The 23,525-nt window shown below is 44.6% G+C and overlaps 1 protein-coding gene across 1 annotated transcript in view; it reads left to right on the plus strand.

Annotated features, from left to right (window-relative positions):
* The window catches only part of MDGA2 (MAM domain containing glycosylphosphatidylinositol anchor 2), a 398,250-nt gene that overhangs the window by 158,312 nt on the left and 216,413 nt on the right, over positions 1 to 23,525 (plus strand). The window contains exon 3 of the mRNA XM_075104400.1: positions 12,691 to 12,865. Within this exon, the coding sequence (XP_074960501.1) occupies positions 12,691 to 12,865 (175 nt within the window). The remainder of the gene's footprint in view (positions 1 to 12,690; positions 12,866 to 23,525) is intronic.

Consider the following 23,525-nt stretch of genomic DNA (forward strand, 5'->3'; position numbering starts at 1 on the left):
CTTTATTCTGTTCTTTTATTTCTAGTTGCAAGCTGAACCAGGTTCTATTTTTTTTTTTTTCTCCTTAATGCCTATTTGGAGTTATCTTGGTATGTGGGAACTGTTCCCAGATGCCTTTCCCTGGCACTGATGGGAGTCATTTAAAGGTATGCCAAGAAAGCTCAACAAGACATGAATGATGCTATTTGTGATTACTGGATTTTTTTTCATAAATTTTCTTCTCCTTGGGTTCTGAATTGGAAAAAAGCTAAAATGTCAAAGTTGGTAGGATTCAAACACATGCTTGATTTCTTTTCACTCGACAAAGTCTTGCAGAACCCTTTGCAGCTGTGCCAGGTACAGGGCAGAAGACACTCAGTCCTTTTCCAGTGTTGTTTAATATTGTTTTAGACTTTCTCACTGTCTGAAGGAGACTTTGCCACTTCATCCTCTGAAACACAGGGGAAAAAGGTGTACACAGGAGCAAAAACCTGGGAACAGTGGTATGATTTGGTGTCTGTCGCTGGCACTTTCAAGCAGAAGCCTAGGAACTTCCCTCCTGGCTGAGCCCAGATGTCCCTTGCCCCGTCTCCCGCCCAGCACCTGGAGCGTACAGGTAGGATGTGCTTAATCTTCAGCCTCCTGGTGCCTGATGTTTTGGGATTGCCTGGTCAAAAAGTTGCATCTGATGACTCCGGTAATGACGCATGGATAGATTTAATTCCCACAAATGAGTATTCTCTCTTTTGGAATCAGCTTAGAGCCTTGGACTTCATGGCATTGTGCTGGTCAATAATTTGTGACTACTAGTTACCCAACACAATTATACATTGCCTTTTGAAATTAAAAAAAAAGGTGTTCTTTTCAAAAACAATTGCTGTTTTTATGACTTCAGTCTATGCTGCTGATTTCTTATGTTACAAGAAATCGTGGGCTTGATGCAGTATCTGTGACTTGTGGTCAGCAGCTGCCGATCCTTCCCGGCCTTAAGTTGAAAGCATTTCATACCAAGCTGCCTTCTCAACTGAGCTTCCAAGTCTCTCCTGTCAAGATTTCTTCTCTTTTTCCTTCTCTCCCTGCCACCCCCCTTCTCAATTCTCCCACCTTTCAACCAAAATAAAATGTCATCTCCTTTCTTTCTCATCACCGTTGAAACAAGTCTCAGGATCTCATTCTCATTTTCAGCTCAATGAGATGGTAAGGTATAATTCAGCATGTGTGAGTGTTGGTTCCTGTGGAAGGAAGATAAAGCCCAGCTAATGTTACTGGATCATTGAGATTTGGGTTTAATTCAAAAAGATGTTTGGAAATAAGGCGGGTGTGCATCTTCACTCTCGGAGGGATGCAACGCAGGCTGTGCTGTAGGAAATGCTGATAAGCTCCAACGCGAACGTAAAGGCAGAGCCCGGTGGTCATCAGCTTTCAATATGTAGAAGGGATTTTTCTTAGTCTCTTCATGCACCAAGTCTGCTCTCGGTGTTTGAAGTACAGCATAATTTTTCCGGATTACGTTTTATGAAGTTTTTAAAATAGGAAGTGGTTTAAGTAAACAGACTGATATTGCATTGCAGGAAATCAATAACCTCAGTGCTATTTGCAGAAGACAATGTAGTGGGAAAAGAGCCATTTAAACCCGGCATTTTATGATGTTCACTTAAGTGGATTTCATTTGTTCAGGCAGAGGTGGGCCAGAAACGTGCCCGGGTTACTGTCGGAGTGCCCCGGATGGTGCAGCAGCCATGCGGTGCGTGCCGTGGCACCTCCGCCTCTGCAGGCTGGAGTTCTGCTGGAGGAGGGAAGGCACTGCTCCTGCGGGAGCAAAGAATTAAGGATCCACAAAAATTTGCACGTCGCCCTTGCAGGTACAATCGTGTTCTGGAACCGAAGTTGCTGGTTTTGTTTTCGCGCAGAAGGAAAACAAGTGCGTTTTTCTTTCTAGCGATGGCTCACCCGTACTGAAAGCACGTAGGTCTCAGCCTCGGAGCGTTCGCCATCTGCACAGAAATCGCTCTGTGTTGTGATTCCGTCTTCGCCGCGCGTGCAGCCGCCCTGACGCCGGTGGCTGCTGCTTTGCTTTGCTCATTTGCAGATCCGTTTATTTGTGACGCTTGTCCGTCAGGCTGCATGTCTGCCCCGAAATATCTCCCCTAATGGTTCTTGCAGGATGTAGTCAAGATTCAGATTACTAAAAGACCAGAAGAGAGAATGTTTTCTTCTGTCTTTATCAGTTTACTTGTTGTAAGTCTCTGGCAGCCTTTTGGGTGTGCTCTGTAAAGCTGTTTCTCTTGAATACTCTCTTTCTCCCGTGGGTCTTGGCAGGGGGGTGAAATGGGAAGAGATGGAGAGAATGAGAAGCAGAAGTAATACCTGAAAGGTTGTTATAAAAGGAAAAAAATGCATCAGTTTTAAACTGCCTGGATTTCAAGATGGCTTTGTCTCTTTGAAATGTGATTTTATTATGAAGAATAACTTTAAAGAGAAAAATCCTGTTTAGCAGGCACTTTTTCCTTTCTCTGTTTAGACTCTAGTCTTCTGAGTTTAATGACAGAAACACATTTTCATGCCTCTTTGTTCTTGACAGAGACAAGTAGTTCTGGGAATGGGGGAGCTGATGGCTTCTGGTTTCCCACTGCTGCTTGTGCTGTGGTTGAACAGCAGCTTCCAAGAGCTCCGTCCTCCCCTATCACCCTCCCACGTCCCCGTCTCCAAACTGGATGAAGGCATCGCCTCTGGGCGCTGGGAGGTGGGGGTGGCACCGCTCCGGGGCTGGCTGCGTGCCTGTGCCAAATTTGGGTGAAAATGGGCTCTGAAAGGTGGTGCAGGGCAGACCAGCAGCCGTGTGAGGCACTTTGCTAGTCCCACTGGGCTAGTAAGAGTTCTTTTTAGGGTAAGGCTGGGTTTTTACATCTTCAGACACCGTGAGGACAGTGCATTGGTTGCAGTCATGCAGAAGTGCTGGGTGATGGAGACCCAGCACCAGGTGATGGTTTGGCCTGTAGAGCTGGTTGCTGGTGGTGAGCACAAGGAGGAGATTTCATACCCCCAGCACTCCTGGTAAAGTCCTTTGGCTCTGCTGACTTTGATTTAAAGAGATGACTTGGATAGAAGATGTTTTGCATAAATATCTTAAGCCGAGCAAATGGAAAGTGATTTCTAATCCATTTTATTACTGCCTTAACTTTGCCTGTTATGTTGAAAATTGATCTGCTATTGAATTTCAGTCCCTCATGTATGTTTTAAAGATGTTGATTGCTTTTCCCCGATTTTTCATTTGATACTGTAAATTTGCTGAGCTTATCGTTGCACTCTTGAGCATGTTCCCATTATGTTAACGAGTACTGTGGCTTTTCTCTATCCTCTTGCCAGTTCTTCAACATCTTCCTGGGGTATAACCCTCAAAGTGGGACTGTCACCTTAGACTTTATTCCAAGGGCAATTGTAGAAGCTTCAGGTAGAGACAATATCAAACTGATTATTTTCTGCTTCATACAACCAAAACACCTCTCAGCTTTTTGGCTCACCTGTAGCTCAGAGCAGTGGTGGGACTGGCATGGAGCACAGCTAACGCTGTGCTACCACCTCCCCGTTCCCAGTCCTTTTTAGCAATTGCAGCTTCTGAGAAGCGCACAGATTGGCGATTTCCTAACATTTGCAGAACATCACTGGAAATACCTTGTCCGTGGACCCAGTTCTCTTCTTTCCAGCTCTTCCAGTGACTGGCCTCCAGGTTATCTGCGCTCTTACCCTAGCACTGCTCTTGTAACTCGCGTGAGTTTGATTATACCGGCCTTTCTTTTTGAAAACTGTAAGGATTTTAGTTCATTTACTGTACCTGTGGCAACAATAGCAACTTAATTCTGTCAATGGGGGAAAAAAAACTACTGTGATTTAGGTTGGCCCACAGGGGAAATAAAAGTCTAGATGTGAATTTCAGAGTTCTCTGATGGTCTCATCACCAAGCTCAGTTCTGTGATAGTGGCAGTAGCTAAAAGTTACACAGTATCTTGCATTTATTTGCCTTTAAACCACTTAAGAACTATAGTACGTGAATTTCCATGCATTTAAGTTACGAGGATGTGTTTGATTCTGGTGGTTTAACATGGTATACCGACGTTGGAAGGCCACCATAAAATTAATAACTAGGAATTCAAACGGTGCTGCATCTGCCTCATTCTGCCCTTAGATTCTGTTCTTTATTATGAAGGTGAAGTGTTGTATTTCATTTTAAAGCAAATTAATGCTGCTGAATAAAAAAGCTGAGAGAAAAATGCACGCCATTCAGAGATGTTTGGATCATTTCTTGAAACTCATTGAATAATTTAGTTGATGGACAGTAAATGATTTCCCATCAGGAGGGCATAAACATTCGAGACCCTTGTAAGTCCTGCAGCTATTGACAATTTTAAAATGATACTGACCTCAGCAGAAAAAAGGCTCTGTGAAATTCATTGAACTCAGTCCTTCCCAGTTAATGCTAGAGAAGGTATTTTCCTGACGTGCGGAATGAAAAAAATCCTCCGTCTTTCAGTGAGATATTTCTAGTAAAATGTATATTGATTATTCAGTATAAAAGTGCTAATTTTTTCTGAAGCAGTGAAACATCTTAAAGTCATAAGGAAAAACATTATAGTCAAACTAGGATAAATTGCGGCAATTAATCATTTAGCAGGTTACTCAAAGATATTTTTAGAAAGTATGTATGGATGCTTCCCCAGACACTACCTTTTCATAAAGAAGCACAGGCTGATTCAGCTACAGGAAGGATCTAAAGCAGGGTTATTTTACCAATTTACCTAATGATTGCAATATTATTTTCTTCAGGATCCACGCATTAATTTCCTCTTAAGTTGTTCAGTGATCACTTAAAATTTCTTCACTTAGATCCAGTTAATCTTTAGGTCTTCAGCCTTTGAGCGTAAGAAATCCTTCAAAGCCAAATTCTTAGTTCTCAGCGTTCAGACGACTCAGACCTGTGCGACGCCTAATTTTAATGGACTTTGACAGCGCGTACGCGTCTGGGTGGGACAGAGACACGAACCTTTTAAATTTAAGAATCTTTGCTGCCTTGAAATCGTAGCACTGGAGAAAATTGTTTTTAAAAATGTAGTTTTCATTGAGGAAGTGAAAGTGAAATGGGCAAATAACCCGGAAGACCCAAAAAAGAGAGGTATATTCTTTGTTTGGGGCCTGTCCTTACCTAAAGCACATCCTGTCCTTTCCTAACTCCACCACGCAGGCCTGGACTACCCCATCCCCATATCTGCTGCCTGGCGCCACATCTGAGCTGGGCTCTGCTCCATCAGTTCACGAGCACTGAGCTGTGGGGCGTTAAAGCTCTACAAACGCCTCTGCAGCATTTATGATACATAAATCAACGCCAGCTCTGAGAGGAAATGTGTGGCAAAGGTAGAACTTGGATTTGATGCCAGATTTGGTGGTTTTTTGGGTGGCTGTTCTGTTCCTTCGCATCTGGGAGATTTCTATTAGTGCTAATAGGAATTAAACCAAATTTGGACTGCTTAAAAATAACACACACATATATATCCCGTTGCTACATATTAGGCTGTTTTCTGTCTTCAGACTTAAAAGTGGAATCCAAACCTGCTGTTTTCTTTAGCAGCGATAGCTGATCAATGCTGTAGGTGACGATCAAGTTGCTTGGCCTGAGGTGGTGGGGGGATACGACGACGTTTCACGTGATCGCTATGACAGTTTCCCGGCGCAGCGAGGGGTTGGAGCTGCTGTGCTGTTGGGAGGAGCCGCGTTTTGCCCAGCGTACCCGTGGGGTGGGTCCTTTGTGCGCACAGGGGGTCAGTGCACGCAGAACCCCTGGCTTTGGGGTGCTAAGTTACACCGGTGGGATTTGAGTAGCTCTTGGGGAACGTGGATTTTAGGGATAAAATAGGAATCACCTGACTTGCACAAACGCAGGACGTTCAGAAGTGAAGGAATAGTCAGCTTAGGTATAGTTTTTCTCACACTGGCAGGTGTTGAGGCCCTCAGCTATGCTTCTTGAGCCTTTGACTTACTGCAACTTATCATTCTGGAGCCGCGAGACTGCGGTCTTCATCCAGAGTCCAGCGCCAGCGGTGCTGACTGGTATGTTTTGGGCTAAAGCGAACTGTGAACAAAGCACTAAAGTTCTTCTGTAGGAGCTGATTGCTCGTAACTTTGTGGCTTTAATGCTGATTTTCTCTGTAATTAATAACCACAATTTTTCCTCTGTTAGTGAATAAAAGGAAGTCTTTTTTTTCCCCTCTGTGTTATAGCAATCAAGCTGGAAAATAACAATTTCTGTGTGATCTCTGGCACTGAATCAGAACTGATCATGTCCTGCATGTTAACAGTTACTGTCACAGGCTGCTTTTAGTTAGATGAGTAAAAAATTGTGCTTTTTGCATGTCAGCCTACTGAAGCATTAGCACATAAGCACACGAGGTTTCCCGTAAAGGCAACAGCATCTGTCGCATGCCTGGCCTGGGGACCGTGCTCATTTTTCTCCCCCGTGTTCCTGTGAAGCTTGAGGAGTCCAGGTACAGAGCAATGAAACCCAGTGTTTGTAGCTGACTGTGTCTTGGCTACCACAAACTCGAAGAAATAAATTTGGAAACCAAAGACTCTCCAGTTCATCATTTGTTTTGCGCTGATAACAGCTTTCTAGCCCTGCCCAAGGCAGGGGATCATCACTTCTGACAGTAAGCAGGGCTTGCTTTGCGTTGGCTGCTTTTCCACTCTAATATTCCACGTAAGAATTTTTGGACAATGAACAGTACTTTTACCTGAAGCAATGTTTGAGCCCAGTATTTCAGGTGGTATCATACGAAATAAATAGGATGAGAATTTTTCATACCACTGTTGCATATTGATAGCCTGCAGCAATATCTGTTCCAATAACGACAGCCGTTTGGTACCCTCTGTCTCATCGGGTGTGCTGCATCATGCTGCCTCTGGTTTGCTAGAAATCAAGATGCAACATCCCCCCCCCATTTTATTTAACTATATGTAACTAATCCTGTAATTTAGACATGTAAATGCTTTCCTTTCACATATGATAAGGATGCCCTGTTGAACACGTGGGAGGTTTCCTAGACTAGACGTGTCCTGCAGAGCGGCGGTGTTTGGGATCGGTGCTGTAACTCGTGGGCACGGTACAGGAATAGCTGTCACTTATTTCAGGTGACCAGGGGAAGGATATTTAGAAAGCTTTGGAGGGGTACATTTGATATGCCTATCCCCTGAGTCACCAAAAGGCCCTGCAGAAGCGTTTGCCTGGACCCAAGTGAGAGGGCACCCGTTCCAACGAGGAGCTGTTGGAGTCGCCCGTGATGGTCTTTGTGCCGAGGACATTGAGAAGTTCTGAGCAGAAACCTTGGAGTTGAACAACCTTGTCTCTGCTGTGAACCTGTGCTTGTGTACGGCTGGTACAAAACCTGTCCCTGCAGTGGTGGCTGACATCTGCCTTGCAATCACTTGGCTCCGAGACCTTCTTGTGGGAAGGGAAGGGGGAGCTCATTGAAAAAAAAGCCTATTTTGGGTCAAAGCATGTTCTACTTGTCTAATTGCATATAGGTGTGAATGCTCTCTCCTGGTGTCAGGCAATGAAAACTTGGGTGCAATGTGCTCTCCTGGATTTTTTGTTTGCTTCTCTCTTTTTTTAATGTCTTATAGGGGTTTTTTTAGACTTTTGTTTTTTGGGAGGTCATCTTTTTTTCTTTTTGGTTCGCTGTCTGGCAGAGCAGCATATGGAGATGTCCACAGGGCTGTTGCTAGACCCCAGGCTGGCCCATTTAAAACGAGCCAGGGTGTACCCCACAGCGCATCGAGGTCTGCAGTGTGGTTACACCCCCGCTGTAGGGAAGGAAGAGGTCAGGGGAGATGCATACGCTCAAAACCGCTTCAGATAGTTTCCTTAACTAAAGGAGCAGAAGTCACTTTGTCTTTCCTGGCCCAAAAAAGGGTCTTTTGTGTAGCATATCCTTGGTGTTTATCGTAAAAGCAGCGAGTGCTTCTTGCCTTCAGTAGCTGCTGCCCCAGCCATTGCTTCCCTGAGAACAAAAATAACCTCATGGGAAAATAAATCGAAGGGGTTATTTTCCTTTTTTTTGGAGGAGGGGCGGTAGCTGTGCTTAAGATGGCTTTTTCCAAAGGCTCTGACGTCTTTAGGAATGACGACGTGTTCCAGCACATCCCAATGAAGTTCTGCACAAACCTCTTTTACAGCTGTTTGCAGACAAAGGACGACTTTAATCTGTGGCAGGGATTTGGGGATTATAACAGTGGTCGGGAGGTTCTCCTCATCCTTGATTTCTGAGCGATGTCAGAGGGCAGCAACCGCAATCAACGGCAGTGAGATGCAGCACTGAGCCCCAGTGCGGGCACTGGGTGTGCTTTAAGGAACACATTTGCTTGCAGTTGCTGCGTTAGGCAGATTTTGGTGTTGTGGTATAAGAAAAAGATTGTCAAAACCTCATTTTCCACCAACCGTTTCCACGGAAGGAAGAAAAGGTTCCACTGCAAAATGTTGCGGTATTTTTTTTGGTGTGGTTTGGGGTTTTTCTTGGGGCAATGGTGGTTATTGTTTTGAACAAAGCAAAATGTTTTGTATTCAGACTAAAGATATGTTAATGTTTCTTGTCTTTGACCAAGGCAGTGTTTAAAACAGAAGTGTTTTGGTTTTAAAATGTCAAAATTAAGCATTTTCCTTATTCTACTTTCTTTTTGGGCATCAGTACTACTTTGAAGCTGAGAAAAGTTACGTAAAACATTCTCGGAGGTTTGGTTTGGTTTTTTAAATCTGTATTTTTAGCCTAAAAATTTAAAGTTTATGAATTTAAGTCCCGAAGTTGCAGGAAAGCTCATTGAGAAAACTGAAGCTCTAGGGTGAAATATGTCTGTGTGTCTCAGGGCATCTGCTTAAATCAATAAAATACTGCCAAAGATATTGATGGCTAGAGAACTCATGGGCTTATACAAATCAGACAAGTACTACATAGGTCATGATATGGCCGGATGGGTCATAACTTACTAATGTTTAAAAGTTGAATAGTTTTTAATTGAATTGTTCATAAATAATTTTTTTACTTCTACGTGTTTTGCAAGAAGAAAAGGAAAGAAAAAAAGAAAAGACTTTATAAATAAACACCATAACCATATGGGAGAGCAAGGACAGTACATGGGTGGGATTCCCAAATGTGCATCGGAGTAACAGTGAGTGCTTTGGAATGCCGCGTCCTTAGGCGCCAGCGATCGCGTATCTGCGTGATGGATTAACATTTATTACTCCGATTTGTGTATGCCGTGATGTGCGGATGTAACTTTAATCGAAACTTTGCATTACAAGCAAGAACGGCGTTGACTCCTCGGTGGAACAGGATGTATTTAATTCCCACCTTATCCACACGATCCGAGTAGACACGCAGAGCACGCAGTGCTGCTTCTGCGCTAGGAACCGGGAGGCTCCAAACAGTCGAGCAGATTATGAACAGCAAACACCGATAAAATGCGCCTGGGTGAGCAGTTGTTTTGTGCCGAGTCATGTGAAAATAACGGAGTATCTGAATATACAATCTAATGCCCTTTTTTTGTTTGTTTGTTTAAAAGCTGCTAATCCAGAGGTTTTCTGAATCCTCTGCCATAAAGCAGCGTGGATGCTGCTTTGGGGTTTGGGGCTGATACCTGCCACAATGTCCCACGAGCCCGTGGCCCCCCTTTGCCACCACTTCCCACCTTGAAAATGGGATTATGTCAGTGAGGTGGCAGCAGTTGCTCTGAAGGTCACTGCGTTAAGCAGCGATGAGGGCCTGGACGCTAGAGCCGTGAGATGCTCCATCCGAAGGATGGATTTGATGGTCTCAGTCTCCTAAAAGTCATTAGAGGCCACCCCAAAGCATGGATTGGAGCTTGCGGTGGGCGAAATCGCCAAGGACCTCTCTGAAGAGGTTGTCAGCCTCGGTTATCTGGCTTTCTTGTGCCCAGTTTTTTTGATGACTGCATTAGCACAGTGCTCAGGAGTCATCTTTCTTCACAGTGCGTTCAATAAATTACAAAGCAATATTGATCAGCATGTTTTTTGTGTGTATGTTGAGTTAAAGCTAAGGTAAATAATGAACTGAAGCTAAATCAGACCAGTGACATTCCTGAAGGGGATATCTTTTGAGAGGGAATCTAGTTGACACTATTCCTCTTATTCTTCAGGGATCTCTACGTACAGTACAAAATTAGTTAATTTGTTAAAATTGCTCCTCTCTCCTCTAAAGCATACATGCATATGTATAGTTTTTAAAGCTGAAAAGTCTGCTTTTGTTGACATCCAAACAGCGTCCTGTTAAAATTCCTTATAATAAGGAGAAGGTAGATACATCAACGTTAAGATGCAATGAAGGAGGGAGGCTTTTGCATGCATAAAAAAGAGAAAACTTTCAGACAGTACCTAAATAAACGTAGCTATATTTTTTTGTATAAGTTATGTAATGTTACCAGTTACGTAGATGTTGATACTACTTATAGCATATTAAGTTATTCGTTCGACAGGGCAGACTGTCTCCCACTGGAAACGTCTTGTGGGAGAGGGAAGTTGTGCTATTAATATTTTTCCAGTTAAAAATCAGCTGTTTTTACAGTTCTGATTATGTAAAGGGAAATAAAACACGCGAGAGATTCGGTGAACATCTTAAACACTGTTTTAAAGTACTTCTCAAGCATTTGAAATGTATATGGTGAAATTGTATTCTGCAGCATGCAGAAGCTGAGTGCGTGTTCCAAAATTATCCTGCGGCACATTTATATGGATGATTTAAAAAGCCCCGGAGCCAAGAGTTTAGAATAGAAGTACAGACAGATTGAGTCTGGTAAATATAGCAGTGCTAATAACGTCTCTCTCACATGCAGACCGAATGTTGTAGATGTGGAGTGAGCCGCAGAACCGTGTGAGAGTTATGCAGGTCACCTGGCAAGAGGGCAAAGTCAGTTGGGCTTATGAATTTAACAAGCCAGAAAGAGGTGAAAATGTTTTTGAAGTATTGTTTGCTGTAATTTCAGCCTCTGAAGCCCAAGCCTGCTCTCATTTCAAGGGGAGGAGAATTTACATGGGCTCCAGCTGGTCATGAATTTTTCAGTTTAGTTCCTTTTGTAGAAGACGCCTCCTGTCCAGGAGGAGTTCCCGATGAGCAGAAGGCTGGCCCCTGCCCACCTTGTGCTCTTGGGATCCGGACCCCAGTTCTGGGTCAGGACTGGGAATGGTGGAACCCATGAAGTAGTGTCTCTGCACCCTGGGGGAACGATCTCCCTCCAGCCAAGGCAACTCCTAGGGACACCTTGGCATCTACCAAGAACCACCCTGCTCAGCCACGGGACCTTCCTTCATGCAGGAGAGGGCTGGAAGCACAGCGTGTCCAGCTCAGGCTTGGCTGGGCGCAGAGACAGGCACTCACTGCTGGTGGCAGGAGTGTGCTGCCTGAGCTGCCAAGGCTGCAACACCTTGTCCAAACCGAGCCAATACCGGCTCAAGGATGCTTGTAGACGGCCTGCTTAGCAGGTCCCAAGACATCAGGGTCTAAACGTTGTTCTTCAAATCATGGCTTCACTTGACTACCTTTGGACAATCTTTAGGGACCGTAGCCTGGGATCTAAGAGCCAAATATTTATTGTCTTGTGTTAATCTCAATGACTACAGAACTTTTGGTCTTCATCCTGGCATAGAATTAGTGGATGCAGTTGAGAACAGACAGCTTTGAGAAGCTTCAGAAGAGATGTAAATGCCTCTTTATGCAAATGTCCCTCTTGTGTCCTCTATAGGCAAGAAACACCTCCATTTACAAAAGCAGTTTGGGTCTGGAACGGAACGTTGCTTGTCCTGGTCATTGAATTAGTGTGAACTGAAAGAGGAAGGAGGTACCTGGGGAGTCTCTGGAGGTCTGCTGCATTTTATGAGATAGCTTAGGCCACTGAGTCACGCAGGCGAGGGCCATCGAGCATGGATGTTAGCAATGTGCGTACCCACCTCTGTGCAGCTGTTGGTTGTAGTGGGCTGTGACTGGCATTTTTATGGGTTTGGAGTTAAAAAGTTCCCTTGAAAAAGTCTTCATTTGTGGAAAATAATTACCAGAGTGAAGGAATTTGTATCTGCCATAAAAGACACATAAAAAACCCAAGTAGTTGAAAAAATAGATGTTAGTAGTTTGTTGTGGTTTCAAGCATCAGTCATTGGACTCCTTAAAAATGGATTTTATTGCTGATAAGAGATAATCCATTAGTTGTTTTGAAGGTGCTTTCCAGTCTGCCCTCATCTTTCACGAATATGATTTCAGTGAAAACTTTCCATGGTCAGTCCGGGAGTACAGCCGCCTTTTCTGGCGAGCTTTGCTCATTGCCATTCACAGGGAATACTTCTGCAGCTGTTCCAGCTGTGTGTTGCTGGTGGTGGCTTGAGTTGTTCTCCGTACCTCTGTAGTGGCATTTATTTTTTGTGGGGTGTTTCCATCAAAAGTAATCTATTTCTAGGAGAGGGTGATAAATGCAAGATTACTATTCAGGGGCTCTTGGATGAAGTGTTTAATTGTAAGCGTGAGCTCTTCAGTTTTCTGGAGAAGTTCCCTGAGTCCTCCAACGCAGAATCCTGGCCGCCGCACACGCGGTCGTCGGTTCGGTGAAGAGCTCTGTACTCTGCTCACTTTTGCACACTTAAAGTAACAATCTTTTTTGGTGCTTGCTCAGATCAGGTGGACCAAAACAGCAGGAAGTGCCTCTGACAGATTTCAAGACTCGAGTGTCTTCAACGAAACCCTGAGGATATCCAACATCCAGCGACACCAGGGAGGACGCTACTACTGCAAGGCTGAGAACGGCTTGGGTTCGCCAGCCATAAAGTCCATAAGAGTGGATGTGTACTGTAAGTAAACCACTTGGGAAGTTCCTACTCTGCTTTTTATTAACTTACAATATCTGGTGTTACAAAGGTCTTTGCGAAGCCCAGTTTTAAACAGGACTTTAGGGCAGATTCCGCTGCTTTTAGGAACATTTACCATCAGAAGACTTGGGGCTGCTCCCAGTGAAGTCAGGCAGGGCTGCTCGCATATGGAAATAGCTTTAAACAAAACCACAATACTTCGGTAAGAAAGCTGAAGCTCCGGTACAACTCAGCCTGCCTAGATATCAGGGGAGGATTTGTCTGCAGCTTGCATAGGGTGAAGCTCTAGTACGTAGCACAGCCCTTAATCTCTTGTACTTTTGGCTGTGCTTGCCCTCGAAACAGATGCAGGGGCAAGTACGGGTCTTTTTTTGCTATTTTGCTTTAATTGCTGCTGAAAAATGTTGCTTTTTTTTTTTTTTAATGGCAATCTCTTCATATTCCTGTGATACACAGTTTAAAAGCTTCACTTGAAGTGTTGGGCAATGAAAAATAGGAAGTATTGGGATTGCAATGCAACTGGTCACCAGAGCTGATGGAAAAAGAGGGAACAATTGAAAATGTCACACCCGATAAATGCACAAAATGGAATTAAAAGATATAAAAAAAGTCCAGTCTGACTTGCACAGACTCCAGCGTCAGGGAGCGGGCGAAGCACGGCTCTCGCTTGTGATCAGCTGGTTTATTGCTGTAGGTTTAATGGTAAACTTTGCGTCTGACTCTGTATGTTATGTGAGCGGACTCAGCTGTTGGCAAGTGAGAAGACCCAAGTGCCTCAAACTGCTGTGGTTTTGTGCACACTTCAAATTAAGGAAAAAAAAAAAAACACTCAAAATCTGTTTGAAATGCTCCAAAGATAGAAAGTCTTTGCAATATACATTCAGAGACTCTTCTAATGCAAATACTGTCATGTAAACAAATATGTTTATATGCCACATATGTAGTTAAGCAAATGGCTGGAGCTCAGAGTTAACCCTTTTGTCTCCTGAGTCCTTCAAAAAGACTGTCTTATGGCTCTACAAACGTTGGGCTTGTGTTTCCCAAAACGTACCCTTTCTCTGTCAGATGAATCTCAAGATGTGCGTAAGTTCAGAAACCCAGGTGGAGACAACTTGTGCGAGTTAGTGAGGGAATTTGGGCAAGGGGGGCAGCTGCCTTTTGGGGGTTTTCTTGCCTAGTGTGTGCGCTTGGCTTCGTGATGTGCTTAACGGGCTATAACACGCCAACGCCGAATTTGTAAATCCTTGATGACTAATAACTGAATCAGGAGTTAATTGCTCATTACCATGTTGGAGTCCAACAAGTGAACAGGCAACCCTAGTGACTGCATATAGGCTCGCCACACAAAGAAGTTACCAGCATCCCGTGTTTGTAACGGGGCTGGCCCGAGGTTGGTGTGGGGGCGAGCAGGACGCCCGGTCCAGGCAGCATTCGGGGAACAGGGGTGCAGGTCGGGGTCCCAGCACTCTGGTCGTGCAGGGGCTCGGGCTGCCCCGGCGAGCCCGAGTCCTCCACGTACACACGGCTGCTGAAAGCATTTTGTAGGTCAGCCCCGAGGAGCTGATCAATAAAACCCTCAAGAACAACCATTGAAGTGTCCTCTTCTGGATGCCGTTAAAGCACTTATCTCTTACCCCAGCCCCCATGTATTAGATTTTCCTTAATTCTTGATTTTAGGCATGGCTGTGAAACCGATGGTGGCAAGACAAGCTGTTTCAAGACGGGTGCTACGTGCTCTGAACAAGAAGAGTTGAGAAAGATTGTTTTGAAATTTAGATTTTTCTTGAATTTCATTGAGACTTCCTTTTGGAATGTGTCTTCCTCCTTGTATCATGTTTTGTTTAGCCATAAATATGTGGTTTTGGATTTGCTATCTGGGATTTATTACGGGTTTCATTTTGGTTTGTACATCCTATGCTGTTTCTTAATATACCTCAAATACAGATGATGTCTTTCTGGAACATGACAAACTTCAGGTTCCAGCTGTGATTAAATCCTAGGTGATTTCCCGTCGTATACAGAATGATATTTCTCTGAGTATTTTCATCTCTTAATGATCAAATATTTGCAGGCAGACACTACTGCTGTGGTAAGCTTCAGGTGTCAGCAAAGATTGGATCTCACTCTGAAAAAGATAGGAGGAAAAAACCCTGTATGCGACAGAAAAGCTCAAAGTATTGGAAATGGAAATGTCTCTATCAAAATTTCCAAGTAGCTTAAAATAATTTTGTGGGTTTTTTTAGTTGAATTTTTCTGGTCTGATTTTTTTGTTTGTTGAATACTGACTTTATAGATCTATGCTGTCTGTGCCATGTCAAGAACTATCCCCAGTACTTAAGGGGTAGCTACAAAGAAGGTGGAGACTCCCTTTTTACACGGAGTCCCATGGAGAGGACAAGGGGAATGGACACAGGTTGCTCTTGGGGAGATTCCGATTGGACACGAGAGGGAGATTTTTCACAGTGAGGACAGTCACCATTGGAATAACCTCCCCAGGGAAGGGGTTGGCTCGGCCACGTTGGACACCTTCAAGAGTCGTCTGGACAGGGTGCTGGGCCGTCTTGTCTAGGCTGGGCTCTTCCTAGAGAGGTTGGGCTAGATGATCCCTGAGGTCCCTCCCAGCCTGGGATTCTGGGATTCTGTGAACTCTGGGCACTACTCAGCAGGAATATTGGGGGTGGGTGTGTTTTCTTGAATAATTGTCCATGAGATGTTTTTTCTCAGAGACCCCAAAACAAACCGTAAGGTTCACGAGTACTTAGCCAACATTTTCTATGAAAACTTGTTGGGGTTTTTTTGGTTTTTTTTGTTTTTTTTTTTCAGTCAACAGATATTTAGTAAAATTGCATAGAGGAAGACAGTTTTTTCATACAGATTTAGGTAACTGCCAAAGACAAACCAGTGGAAACCAGATTATATTCCCTTTTGGAAGCAAAACTTTATAATTAGAGGAAGAAACAAATGTTTTTATTTTTTTTAATGAAACCGTCAAACTTGTTTAAGGAAACAAGTAAAAAGTTTATATTTTTTAAAGACTGGGTTAAAAATAATTTTGGGAGTATCTTGGCTTGTAAAGCTGAAGAGAGAAAGCATTGCAGTTGTGTTCCACGTTAGTTTTAGATCAAGAGTTCTTCCTAAGGGCTAATTTAAGTCTTCAGCCTCTAATTTAAAATTTGAAAAGGCACTATATCTGCATAGCTTGAAAATGAATTGTTGAAAAAAATGCACAGAAAATCTTTGTTTCCTCACTCATCTCCATTATTGACCTGCTGGCTGCTTGGGAAATTTTAATATCAACATTTGGGTGGGAAATCTCACTCTTCAATAATTTCCTGTATTAAATTTTCCAGTTAGCTCTGGCATTCAGCAACACTTGGAGCCACATTTGCTTCTACTGCAATAAATAATTATACAGATATAAGTGGCGACAGAGCCTGAGTGAGGTCTGTGTGTGGGAAGAGGAGCGATAACACTATTTTTACAGGCTTTCTGAGGTCTTGAAAATGCTTTTAGGTTTGTTTTTGCAGGGCTACAGAAATGCTCCGAGGGCTGGAGCCCCTCTGCTGCGAGGCCAGGCTGGGAGAGCTGGGGTTGCTCAGCCTGGGGAAGAGAAGGCTGTGGGGAGACGTTATTGCGGCCTCCCAGTGCTTAAAGGGGGCCTGTGGGAAGGATGGGGGCAGCCTCTTTAGCAAGGTCTCCTGTGATAGGACAAGGGGTGATGGCTTTAATCTAAAGGAGGGTAGATTTAGACTGGTTATAAGGAAAAAATTTTACAATGAGGGTGGTGAAACCCTGGCCCAGGTTGCCCAGAGAGGTGGTCGATGCCCATCCCTGGAAACATCCCAGGCCAGGCTGGATGGGGCTCTGAGCGACCTGATCTAGCTGAAGATGTCCCTGCTCATGGCTGGGGGTTCTAAAGGTCCCTTCCAACCCAAACCATTCTATGATGGCTCCACCAGGAGTTGCCAGATGCTTTGCATGGATCTGCACATGTCCGTTAAAGAAGTCTCAAAATATCATTATCAATTTCCCATGATCTCAGGTTACTCCAAATCTTCTGACCCGCTTGGTCCTAGGTGTTCTAGAGGTACCTGATGCGTAATATGTAGAGAAGATCTAAACTAAAACCCTTGGGTTGGCTGGGTTGAACATGTGCGGTGCGACGCTGGCTGCAGAGCGTTTACAGAAACCTGCCCGTGGTAGGGCACCAGCAGCTGGTGCCTGGCCTGATCGGTGTGCGTTGGGTCGTGCCCATGGTGTGGTCCGGAAATGAAAGAGTGAACTGCACTCCTGTGAAAATGTCCTTCCCTGTCTCTCACACAGCGCTTGTTTCTGCTTGGGACCAGCTGCGAAGGGGGGGTGTTGGGTCTCAGTTCACACATTGCATAGCAGCATCCAGATGGAAGCTTCATTCAGTATTTGGAAGTAAATAATATTAGTGTTCATAGATGTATCTTACCCCTTCATCTCTGCAGGTTCCATACGGGTCTAAAGGTTACTTGATATTATTTTCTTGTACCCTGTAATTCTGATGAACCACTTTCTAAAAACTATCTGGCTATTAGCCTGAATTTTATGCTGCTTGAGGGCATAGTATTTTTTTCTGCTCTAAGAAGTTAAACAAAACCCCAAACATTTTATAACTATGTTTGTGGTTAAGGAACACAGCTAAGGAGTTAAACTAAACACATACAATCATTTTGAAAATAGTCGGGGGGTAAATCCTCTGCTGAAGGGCAAAAGTGCCTTGTGAAGAATGAGTAGTTCACACCGTTCACAGTCAGGCACGTGACTGTTAATCCTGGGGGGCTGGTTTTACTTGGTTGGTGTCAGACATGCTGCTAGACGTCTAAACCTCCAAGAGCTCAAGGAAAATCCTTCAGGTCCAGCATTCCCATCAAACTGCTTTTAGTTGTGATACTGTTTTTAATGATGCATCAAGGAGGAGAGGGAATTTTCTTGACGCTTCTGCAGGTGACCGTGTGGTACCATACCTATTTTATTTAAAGCTGTCAAGGTTAATGCTAAACTAGGCTACAGTGTCTTCTGTTCCTTTAACATATGCAGATCTAAGTTAAACCTTCAAAAAATAGCAGTCCCTTTTGGTCTAGCAGCAAAATATTTGAATGTAGAAAAGGGGAAAGAAAAAAAAAAGGTGATTTCAGTGTTGCGAAAGTTCACAGAATCATTAAGGTTGGAAAAGACCTTGAGGATCATCAGGGCCAACCGCCAACCCAACACCCCCAGGCCTCCTAAACCACGGCCCCAAGTGCCATGTCTACATGGTTTTGAACCCCGGCCAGGGACGGTGACTCCCCCACCTCTCTGGGCAGCCTGTGCCAGGGCCCGACCACTCTGGCAGGGAAGAAGTTTTCCCTAATCTCCAATCTAAGTTCTCACTTCATCCACAGCTACGCTTGGGAAGAGAGAGGAGCCCATGCCTGTTCCTGGGCAGGCACAGGGCCTCCTTCCAACACTTTGCAAGTCACCTTCTTGGTTTCCTTTGCTAAGTTTCTCTTAGGTCTCCTTTTTGCTTTCTGGGGGGATAGGACTGCGGTAAGTAGACTGCTAACAGTCCCTCCTTTATAAGACAAATTTCTGTCCTTCCTTCATGTGCCTAAGAAAATAGCTTTTTGCTCTCCCGGCTTTGGCTGGAGATCCTCGTCTCTCACGTCGGATTGAAACAAACACACTCAGTCCCCTTGGCAACGTCTTCTCAGGACGGAGGTTTCCGTTCTTGTTCAGCCACCAGGCGAAGCAACTGCCTCCTGTATCCAGGCTGTATTCATCCTGGACTCGAACTCTTTTTCTTCTTTCTCTGGAAGTATCTCTTTAAAGTACATCTCATCTTTCCTCTTTGAAGAACAAGCTTTTGTACTTGACTCCTAGGAAAATTTCTGCTTGACTTACGGAGATACTTTCTCCTTTTATAAGGAAGAAAACATATTGTATAGATTAAGTATTTTTATTTAAAGAAGTAGACTTCCTACAAGAATTTTTTTCTGCTTGTTCCCAAAGGACAATTTACCAGATTTTTACCAAAAAAAAAAAGTACCAATTTCTTCACTGAAAATGTATTTTCGTATTCCTCTTGCTTCACAGAGACTTATGATCACAAAGGCAGGCTACACAGCTTGAGTAAAAGAAGGTGGAATGAAAGGTCAGGTTTATGTGTAAAGATTTCTGAAACTAATTTGGAAGTCAGGGTGAAAAATGTTTATCAAACAAATATAGTGCACAGACATGTTAAAATTTTATTGAGTGGTATATGAGAGGCATACATTGTGGGGAAAACGCTGCATTTTGAGAAAATCTGTAATTCCAGGATTAAGAGGTTGATCTGGGGTTTTAGGGGAAACAACCATTCCTGTTGCTCAGAGATCCACTTACATCTTTGCTTGAGGCTCTATTTCCAGAAACGCAAGGTTGGTTAGATCCACCGTAGGGTATCCTGTTCACATGACACACATTAAGTCCATCCACCATCAGCTGCTTCTGTGTGAGCGGGTTTAGGCTGCTTTTGCATTGCAATAGCATTACAGCAAGGGGGAGGCCAGGGCAGCCTGACGCAGTTTATTTGCAGTGCACAGTTTATCCTATGGTGGGAATATGCCCTGTACCAGGGCCAGTCCTCTGGTAACACCAGTCACAGGCAGGGAAAGGCTCCTGCGGGACCCTGGTTAATCCTCCTCAATACTTGTTGATGTGCGTGTATATTATGTGTAATATCTGTGGGGGTCGTAGTTGACTTGGGTTTCAGCTCACCACCTGTGAGCTTTCCCTAACTCTTTCACTTCCAGGTTCAAATCTCTCATTTCAGTTTTTTTATGGGTTACTTGTATGGTTTCTGCTTCTCCGAGGGGTCTCGTGGCGTGCGGCTGCAACAACTGCTTTTGCTGTCCATCGTCTCCATTGCCACAAGGAAGGTTGTGTGGTCGACAGCTGCTGGGCTGGCTGTGAACATCATCAGGAAGCTTGAGAACCGGTGTTAGCAAGGCCTGAGAGCGCTCAGGATTATATCCTGATTTGGTGATGTCCGTGAGGAAGAGATCACAGCAAGGTCTAGCTTTGGTCTCAGTTCCAAGCCCAGTCTTGATGCCCTTAATAGCGGGGTTCATTTTATTCTGAAGAATATCCTTTTCATCAGTGTCACGCATTAAAGACTTCATCAATTCCTGTCTCAGGCTGGAGACTTTGTTTAACAAAACACCTCCTGTGGTTTTAAACTCATCCCTGGAATCAGGAGGGATGGGACCTCCCAGCTTCAACATTCACGATGTGGGACTGACTGAAACATGTTCAGGGTTAACAGGTTAGCGTAGCAAACAAGGAGCATCACAGCTTTCCTGGCTTGGGATGACACGAAATGCTGCTGGTAATACATGTCAAATGACAAAAATACCAAACCGCTCATCTTCTTCAGCATTCGAGTGTGTCTCCTAGTAGCATTTGCAATCATGAGCCTGCAAGAGAAGTGTTATTCAGAGGGAACGTGGGGTCTGTAATTCAGGGATCGTGACGCTAATTTCCCTTATCAATCTGGAAAAGGACATTGCAGGGAAATGCTGAGTGCTGTGCAGGGGGACTAAGTTGTGTTGCTCTCCATCTCTGTCGTTAGTGTTAACGGCAGTCATACTGCTCCATCCACACACCCGGCAGTCCAAATTCACCCCTAATTTTCTGCCCACTGCACAAATCCTACTGCTAGAATGCAGAATCAAATGCAATGTCGAGAATTATTTAACTGCCAAGAATTGCTCCGCTGGGCCACTGCGGATGGGCTCTCATTGTGCTCCAACTTCTGCTGCAGTGCCGTGCCATAGGGCTTGAATGTGACTGTCGGGAAGCCACGGCTTTATCTCGTCATAAATGGCACACAGGCATCGATGCGCACAGCTAGCATGATGTGCTTGCTTATGCAGAGCAGATAGAAGTGATAAGGAAGGTACAATACTGGGAACAGGGAAGGGAATTGGCTGAAACTGCCAGCTGCTCCTCACATTGCTCCGTGTCCTTCTCAGCCTTCCCCAGTTCATCGCAGTCCTGAGAAGCTGGGTTTAAATTGCTGGGATGAGGAGGAGGTGATGCTTTCTCTCGGAGTGCTATTTCTGTCTGGATGAGATAATTGTGTGCTGCTCTTGAATGATAAGAAGGCTGCCCTCCGATTCCCTCTCCCTGCAACTCTAGTACGTGGCCGAGTCTGCCTGACCCTGGGAAGGAGTGAGATTGGGGAATTTTATATGGAAATATATTTTAAAATGAGCTCTTTATACTAATTCTACTGAAGCAATTAATGCATAAGTTGACAGGGAGGATTTATAGCAAGGAGCTATCTCTTTATGCGTACAACATTGGTGATAAAAGCAAGTATTCAAGATGGTGCTTTCTGGTGAGTCTTAAAGTACCTCCTTAGGTCGCTGCCGTGTTTCAGTCCTTCAGCATGATTTCCAGTTTCCGTTGCACAAGAGCATTAAATCCCTTTCGAAACCCCCACTCACTCAGCTTTGTCCATCCTAAATAACCTCTAGATTTTAAAGTATAGGCATGACAGCATCCAGTTCTTCAGTGTTGGGTGTTACCTTTGCTGCTAGAATGCCTGTGGAGGGGTGAGCGATGCATATGTGTGAGCTGAACCTTTGTCCTGACCACTATAGTATTGCTTTAATTTTTTTCCCCTGAATAACATAGATGTATCTATTAGACTCTTAATATTAGTCTGACTATAACACCTGAGTAGCAGCTTAATCCTTTTTTACTCTGGGGCTCACAAGGAGAAAATCTGATGCGAAGCTGGTGCTTTGGCACCTTCTGAGTGCGCTCAGGAAGCTGCTTGGTGCTGAACTACGGGGCTCTGTGCTTTCCAGGACGGGAGCGGGGCTGGTGCAAGGACCTGGTTGCAGACATGCACCTGTTCAGCCCCATCGAGATTTGCAGCTGGGCTGTTTCCTGCCTGGGCTTGGGTGGCACCTTCATCCCGTGCATTTATGGCACATATTTTCTGCACCCTTCTCTGCAGATGTTTGTATCTGTCTCCTGGCCACAGCAATTAAGATATAATTCAGGGATTGAAAATATAGTTTAGCCACTTCATTATTTTCTGTGCTGCCTCTTTGGCTCGCGCTTGCCTTGTAATGGCTGCAGTGAATCATGCGTTCTTATTGCAGTGACATTTTTAATTTCCATCTCCTGGTATCTACTAATATCCATTGATATGGTATTTGATCATCTTTTTTGGCCTTTCATTTATTGGAAGCCTAGTGACATGCTTAAATCCTCATTCACATGGTTGGATGAAAGACCAGAAACAATGAATGCGAACTTAAAAAACAAAAGAGGAAAATTAATATAAAGCAATAACATAAGCATTGGCATATAAGGAAAGCAAATATATTCATCTTTCATCACATTTTTTGCATGAGACAATAAAAGACGACACTTTGAAATGAGATATTATGCAGATGGGGAAAGCATTTAAAGGCTTTCCAGTATTGATGACTGTAATCTTTCAACATGAGAGAAATACAAACTTAATTTGTGGCTTTCTGATTATTCCCTCTCCGAGGTCAAATTTGTACATTACAACTTTAAAGTCTCTGAAAAGGGATGCGCTTGGTGTTTACTGGGGGAGGACCATCCCTCCGCAGCACGCAGCCCGGCGGTGGAAGAGGGTAGCCGGGCTGGGGTGGGCGGCTCCGGGGAGCGCCGTGGCTTGGGTCTGCACTGGATCGGCACAAGACTCGCAGCAGCTGGGGTCTCCGACGACGGGAGTGTCTTCATCAGACCCCAATTCCTTTCCTAATTTATAGAAACACAAGGATTTGGGTTCAGTCCGCACCACGCGTAAGGGTTTTGGAGCTGCAAATGTGTCTGGAAAGTAAGTTGCTGTGGGAAGAGGAGTGCCCGCAGCTGCTTTAGAGAGGCCACACTTGCATGCGTGAGGCTTGTCTCTGAGGTTATCGGAGGCACTGCAGAAAGCTGGATATTAGTGTGGATAGATTGCTGCTAAGCCGTATTATCGTGGCTTCCTGGGTGGCTGGTCGTTGGTAGTTCTGTTGTGGTTGTGTCCCTACGACTCACCTGGAGTAGTATCGCTCCTGTCCTTCAGCAACGAGCAGAGACAGCCTTTGCTCCATCGCTGGGCCGTAGCCACGGCAGGACTTCTGTGTGGTCAGCAGCCCTGGTGAGCTAGAAGCAACTGCTGAAGCTACGGTCAGATGTACTGACGCCCAGACTTGCTACCTGCTATTTGCTGATCCATCGGTCTTTGTTTCTGGCACCGCTTTGAAACTCTCTTCTGCTCGGAGAAAAAGGTGGTGTGCGTAGTGTCTGGGGTCACCGAAGCAGCAGCAGCCAGGGATGCACAGGGGTACTACAGGCACCTCGCGCAGGTTGGCCACCACACAGCTGCAGCTTTACTGGGAGCACAGGGAGAAAGCGTAGGAGGAGGAAAACAACCGACATGCGGTGTTGCCGAAGGAGGTTTAGAGCCGGTGCCGGCTGGTGGCCGCGGACTCGAGCCCTTGTCTGAGAATTTGTGCAATGGCTGGAGCAACAGAGCCTCATGTAAACATCTTGAGGAAATTGTGTCTGTCCTTAAATGAAATGTAAATGGGGTAAATTTCCTCTCCCTATCATCACTTTG

This window comes from Phalacrocorax aristotelis, chromosome 9, assembly GCF_949628215.1.
Source record: "Phalacrocorax aristotelis chromosome 9, bGulAri2.1, whole genome shotgun sequence".
In the NCBI taxonomy this organism is placed as follows: Eukaryota; Metazoa; Chordata; class Aves; order Suliformes; family Phalacrocoracidae; genus Phalacrocorax; species Phalacrocorax aristotelis.